General features: G+C 42.8%; 1 protein-coding gene across 1 annotated transcript; it reads right to left on the reverse strand.

Moving 5' to 3' along the window:
- Positions 1–3,651: 3,651 nt before the first annotated feature.
- LOC109221661 lies at positions 3,652–5,581 on the reverse strand. The gene is made up of 3 exons (XM_019386130.1): positions 5,261–5,581; positions 4,096–4,152; positions 3,652–3,801 (listed from the first exon to the last, which is right to left on the reverse strand). Exons 1-3 carry the CDS (start codon positions 5,579–5,581, stop codon positions 3,652–3,654), a joined length of 528 nt encoding a protein of 175 aa, XP_019241675.1.
- Between the last annotated feature and the right edge of the window lie 1,735 nt (positions 5,582–7,316).

The following is a 7,316-nucleotide window of genomic DNA, read 5'->3' on the forward strand; positions in this document are numbered from 1 at the left end:
GCATTAAAACAAGCTAAAATCTAAGCAACTAGTATTGAAATGTGCCGAAATTCCCCGGCACATCAACACCCCAACTTAAACTCTTGCTTGTCCTCAAGCAATTAACACGACACTATCATATTCAAGACACTATTTACAGAACATGAACCAAAAATGACCATGAGTGGTGTTTTTTGCTAGTACTTCAAGAATATGACTTCTATTGTTTTACCCTTCCTGAACCAATCAATATATACAAGGAAAACTAATCAACTTATGAACGTTGAGCCTCCGACAGGGTGACTAAGTGCTACCCTCAGCTGAGTGCACTTGTATTTGACTCCAAAGCTCAACTTATATTCTACCTTACAGTTCATGTGCCCTCACTAGAAAGAAAGTCCCAAAATCACATTATATACAATGACAACAAAACAAAAAGGGACGAATTCACAAAGACACTCACTCTCGGAAAAGAGTTTCAAGTGTTTCAACATACCATACCATAGGCTTGCCCTTATTTTAATTCATCGCCTTATTCTAAGAACACTCGGTTGGAGATCCCATAAGGAATTTTTTGCTTGTAATGTAGGTTTAGGAAAGGGTCGGATACGCATTTGGATACGAGTGACTTCACCCTCCTTGAACACTACTCGCATTTTTCATTCTTTGCACTATGTTTCTTTTCAACCCACGATGCCTCGTTGGCATCTAGTTCCCGATGTAGAACCACCTTAAATACCTCTCCATTTTCTTCAAGGCTCCATAATTTATATACATACAAATATTTCTCTTTTTTTCTCTCTTTTTTTTTACACGTTTTCTTTTTGGAGCTTGAATAGTTTAGCACAAACACTTTGAGGTGTACGATCCTACACTCAATGCACAACCTTACCAGTTTCCATTTTGACATCACACCCCCAACTTAGGCTTTTAGCCTCATTCTCAATGTTCAAGGAGGGACGGGTTCAAAAGAGGGAGTTATTTTACAAAAAGGGAAAGGTTTGTAATGGGGTAGCCAAAGAAAAGGTTAAAGACTCAAATGGGGTGACTAAGGACATTAACTGCACAATAGGTGGCTTGAAAGGTTAACTGGCTTGAAAGATCACAAAGACTGCCTAAGGTCATCTCTCCAACCAAGTGTAATTATTATAAGCATCGAAAGACCAACCGGGCAAGTTCTAGATGGCAGAAGCAACACAAGAAATATTCACACAAAGAACTCACACACATGGCACACGAACTTTTTGGCTCACATAGTTTGAAGCCCTCGAGTCAACACTTGGAAACTCAAAGCTTCCATCATATGTACAAGTATAACTCTAGGTAGACATAGAGTCACAGAGCGAGCCTCAAGTTCACACAGTTGATATCTTTCTCTAGAAGGTTATATGCTATGTATAGACACACATGCTTGAGACTAGACAATTACACCAAACAGGTCAAGATGTTTCATTCTACTGTCCTGGTTCTACTATTACACCCTTGGAAAAGAACCCGGCGAAGAAAAACCAAGGGGGATTCATTGCTAATTACTAAGGATGAATGACTATCTATTTTGTTTTTTTTTATTATTTTTTTTACATGCATAAGGGTATCATATTCACAAGGGTACCATGACTTATGCATTGGAATCACAAAAACACTAATATAAACATGATCACAAACTACACAACACATCTTATATATAGAAACCATACTAACATACACAGAACACAACATGCACATATGCTCAACAGTTGCTAATGTCACAAAAGTCCAATGTCACAACAGTACTAACAAAGTTACCACCACCCCCAACTGAACAACATGCATTGTCCCCAATGCATAAAAAGCAAAAACAGAGAGTGTGAGGGGCCCCCTGAGGCGCACTAAGCGCTGTGGGAGTCAGTAGCCTACTCAGTGATGGCGGTGTCACTCGCCGATGCTGAAGCTGGAACCGATGAGAGCTCAGTCTGAGGAGGGACCTCGACTGTAGTGGGGATCTCTGGCTGGTCACGAACTGGAGCTGGAGCTGGAGCTAGGACCTGTGAGCTGCTAGCCTCGCCCACTGATGGCTGAGTGGCCGATGATTCTGCAGGGGCGGCCAAATCTGCTAGCGAATGTTCAATAGTTGCTGAAGTTCTATTTGCTCCACCTCAGCACTTGTAGGAACCACAAACTGCTTGCCCTTCTCCTGAGGGCCATCATCCTCCGAGGACCATGAACTTTCCTCCTCCTCATCCTCATCTGCTTCCTCATCTTCAGACTCAGTAGATCGTCCGGAAACCTCCTCATCCGGAATGTCAATGCGTACAGGAGGAGCTGAGGGTTGGGAAGTCCCGGCTGTAGGAAGGACACCATCAGTCATAAGTGCAGAGAAGTCAAGGCCTAAGTCCGGAGCTGCTGTGCCTGCAACCTGACCACCATCTGTGGAGAGGAGGGATGATAGATCGAACTCCAAGTTCTGCATTTTGTGGAGCTCGGTCTTCATAGAAGCAACCTCCTCCTTGAGGTCAGGCAATCCACTAACTTCACCCCGCTCTATCTTCTCCACCCTCAACTCAAGTTGCTCCAAACGATCCTCATACACTAATTATTGTTTTTGGAGAGCTGTCACTGAGGATTGCATAGGAGTAAGGGCTTGTTTGATGAGATTGGGCAAGGTCTTCAAGAGCTGGTCCACCTTGGAATTGGCATGCTGAGCCAGGAGACCAAGCTTTGAGACGGCTGGAATGGCAACAGAAGTCTGAACAGTGGTGGTCTGAGTGGACTGAGAGGTAGGCTCGGAGGCAGAAGTGGAGGCCACTGTAACCTGAGGAGTTGACGTAGTCTGGGGGTCAAAGTGCTCTACATCAATCAGATCCTGAGCTTGAACCTATGGTGGGATAGCAGCATCACTAATACGTGTGATATCAATGTCCCTTGTCTCCTTCCCTGTTTTGTCATAGTGTGGCATGAGAGGAACTTTCACAGCTTTACAGAGAGCTGTGATCAGGCAAGGGAAAGGAAGTGAAGTGGCCTGCTGCTTTGCCCGGATCCCAATTTCTTGGAAAATCATAGCTCCAACATCTATCTTGATACCCGTCATGATACATGCGATGAGAAGAGCCTTCTCAATGGCTATTTCAGTTTCATTCCGAGTTGGCACCAATCGAGAAGTAACAAAACTGAGCCAGTAGCGACCCTCTCTCGTGAGATCTTCCTTGTATATCTTGTGCCGAGGGTTTATCCAAGCAGGGGTCCCCTTTGCTATCACCGAAGCAATCCACCCACGCTCATTCTCCCTATTTGCAAATTTAGCATCGTACTCAGCTGTGCCCGCTCTCCAGTCAGGGATATACAGTTCATTTATGGCGTCGCTGTTGCAAAACACACTCTGCCCCCGAACAAGGACAGTGTCAACAAAGATTCTGTTGCGTTTGTGGTGTGCTGTCCTAGAAGCTCCATACGATGCATAAAATTCCCGCACAAGGGTTTCATTGTACTCAGTGGGTGGCTCAGTGAAGCACTCCCATCTCCGTGCTTTTATGTTCTCCAAGATGTGGGGGTACTGATCTTTCATCCCGTTCAAGCTCAATTATTTTTCGGCCAGGATTTTGCGCTTGGTGAACCCTTCTCTGTATAGTTCCCTGGACCCCTCAACCCCAAATCGGAGGTGGAAGTCTTCGCCACGTTTCCTTCTTTCTTCAGCCTCTAAATTAACTGAGGGCCTGACCTCCTCCTCTTCAGACTGGGAGGGGTTTGGCACATTTGCTTCCGTCCGTGAACGTTTTGCTTGTGATTCCTGGCGACTGGAGGAAGCCCTTTTTTATGCAGAGGCTGAGTGTTTCTTTGGAGCCATATCTGCACAATGGTGAAGTATGAGTGACAACATTAGCAATACTGAGAAAGAACAGAATAAATTAAAGGAAAAACATGAAATGCGACATGATCTGTGGTCGCAAAACCACAATGCGGACCGCAGAATCGTCGCAATTCTGTTAGTCTCAATGGGTCTCAGTCTGCGGTAGGTTATGCGGTCGCATAACCACTATGCGGACCACATAGCCATCACAGAATTTGACTTGCCCAAAACATACATTACAAAATAAAATCGCAAACTCCACCGCAAAGTGGGGAATGCGATCCCAGAACTACCGCAAAATGCATGGCTCTTAACTGGTGGTCTGTGTCACTCTGCGGTAGCATTTCGGTCTGCATATCAATATGCGATCGCAAAGTCACGCATTTCACCATCTTCATCAGAGGACCTAGGGTTAAGTTTTGCGGCCAAAATGCGGACCACATTTTGACTTTGCGGGCCACATATGCCTTCTTCTTCGAGATTCAAGAAATCAACTTAACCATGGCGGTTCTATTTGCTTCTACCCATTGCCCCAGATAGGTTTCCAACCCATAAACGACTATGCTACGAAAAAGAAACTACTATACAAAGCAACATACAATCACACAGTTTTTTAGAACGGGACGAACGAGAATCAACGAGCACACAACAAGGAATCTTGAACAAGAAGATTGGGAAAAAGGGTATATACCAGCGAGTCTTAGTGTACACACTATAGAGATGAGATTTGATTGCTTGAACGATTCGATTCCTAGCCCTCCGTTGTTTGCTTCCTGTTCGTTTCGTATTTTTCCCTTTTTCTTTGTTTCTTTTGTTTTTTTTCTTTTTGTTTGTTTTTGTTTTGCTTTGAGTGAGTTAGATATGAGAGAATGCGGCCACATACCTGTTGATTTTGCGATTTGCAGGGCACCGCATAACACACTATGCGACCGCATATGTGTTATGCGGTAGGTTCAAATGAGATGCTAAAGAGTCAGAAATGCGGTGCACAATGCGGTCGCATAAGTGAAATGCGGTCCGCATACTGCACAACCTTATCGCATTCTGACAACTAATTTTAGCCAAACTCACTGCTTGGGTGTGCGACCAAAATGCGCTCCGCATAATTAAAATGCGACCGCCTTTTTGCAGCAAACTTCACACAGCTATTTTTCTTACCTTTCTCATGCAGTCCCACCATGTGTTGTGATCTTTTGAACCCCCTGCACTCTAACACACACTTTAAATTGCTCAAGTAAATCTATCTATCAAAAATTAAAAATTCAAAGAACAAAAGAGTGTTACCACACATGGGTTGCCTCCCATGAAGCGCTTGATTTAACGTCGCGGCACGACGAAGTTGATGTTCCTTTGTATTCACTCAATGGTCGGACACGGACCATCTTTTAAAGCTAGCTGCTCCACCAAATGCTTTTCTCCATCTGTGCCCAGTTAATGCTTGATGCGTTGGCCATTTACCTTGAAAGTCCGGGACCCATCTTCCGATGCCAGTTCCACAGCTCCATAAGGAGAGACGTTTACCACTTTGAACGGAATGGACCATTTGGATTTTAGCTTGCCCGGAAACAATTTGAGCCTGGAGTTAAAGACCAAGACCAAGTCCCCCGACTTGAACTCCCTTTTCAAGATCTTCTTGTCGTGGACGAACTTCATCTTTTCCTTATACACAGCTGCACTTTCATATGCATGGAAACGGAATTCCTCCATTTCATTGAGTTGTGTCAACCTCAAATTTGCAGCTTCAGCCCAATCCAAGTTCAACCTTTTCGGAGCCCACATGGCTTTGTGTTCCAATTCTACAGGTAGATGACAAGTTTTTCCGAAGACTAACCGATATGGAGAAGTGCCAATATGAGTCTCCACAATGCGTCATCTAGCTTCCTCGACCAGTCTGTCCTGTTTGCATTAACAGTTTTTGCTAGAATGCTCTTGATCTCCCGATTGGTAACCTCAACTTGACCACTAGATTGGGGATGATAAGGTGTGGCCACCTTGTGCTTGACGCCATACTTTTCTAGTAGCCCCGTAAAAGCCTTGTTACAAAAATGAGACCCACCATCACTAAGAATGGCCCTAGGAGTGCCAAACCGAGTGAATATGTTTTTCTTCAAGAAAGCAGTCACACTTCTTGGTTCATTGTTAGGCAAAGCAATTGCTTCAACCCATTTGGAAACATAGTCCACAGCTACCAAGATGTATTTCATCCCACAAGAGCTCACAAATAAACCCAATAAAGTCAATTCCCCACACATCGAAGATTTCTATCTCCATCACAAAGTTCATAGGCATTTCATGCCTCTTGGAGATTGATCCTTGCCTTTGACATTGGTCATAAGCCTTGACTATTTGATTGGCATGATGATAGATTATCGGCCAATAGTAACCACATTCAAGTACCTTGGCCGCCGTTCGATTTTCCCTATGATGACCCCCAACCGGTGAGTCATGGCATGCTTTTAAAATAGGCATAACTTCTTCTTCTAGAAAACATCTTCGGATGATGTTGTCGGCACAAACACGGAACAAGTATGGCTCTTCCCAATAATATTGCGGACAATCTCTCAAGAACTTCTTCTTTTGATAGGACTCCAAACCCTTTAGAATAAGGTCACTCACCACATAGTTAGCAATGTCGGCATACCAAGGAGCAAAAGTGCTAGAAAGTGCCAAGATGTGTTGGCGCCAATTTTGATGACGTCCAAATCCACTACTAAAAAGTAAATGGACACGGTCGCATGCAATATAATTTACCCAACTATGAGTCGGGGTCGAATCCCACGGAGAACAATAAGTAGACGATTACAAATGTAAGAGAATTATCACTTATCGTGCAATGCCAAACATTAAGACTTGGGTTTTTGGAAAATGTTTATACCTAAATGTGAAAATGTAAACTAACCTAGAAAGCAAGTAAAATGATCAATGGCTGTAAGTATGAATGCATCGGGAATTACACTCAAGTAATGATCCAATGTATTTCATGATTTTACAAATATGAGCGAGTTTATGTTAATTAGCCACGGATAATAATTCTTAATTAGCTTCTTTCGAAGACTAACAATACTTCCTAATTGAATTATCCCTAAAACAATTAAGAGATTAAGCACACCCGGAATGGCTACAAGTAGTTTAATCCTATCCCTAGGTAGAATCTATAAAATGAGGGTTAACGCCTCAAGTTCTTGTTAATTAATCTTTCCCAACACCAAATTATCTTTTCCAAAATTAATTCGGAGTTAATGGGCGAGTCCTAGGGTTAGCTAATCCCTTTGGAAACATTAAAGAACAAGAATAATCAAAATAACAATAACTCACTTCATAAAAAAATAAAAATCATTCAATACATAAGCACAACAAGGTATTTAATCCACACTTTAAATATGAGTATTTCCATAAACAAGATTCAAGTGTTGGAAATAAATACTACACACTTAAATGTTCAATACAAAGCAAGGAAATGAAGAAATAAACATAAATGGGTAAGAAATCCTTAACCACAAGCTTGAAATCTTCA

Source organism: Nicotiana attenuata, unplaced genomic scaffold, assembly GCF_001879085.1.
Source record: "Nicotiana attenuata strain UT unplaced genomic scaffold, NIATTr2, whole genome shotgun sequence".
In the NCBI taxonomy this organism is placed as follows: Eukaryota; Viridiplantae; Streptophyta; class Magnoliopsida; order Solanales; family Solanaceae; genus Nicotiana; species Nicotiana attenuata.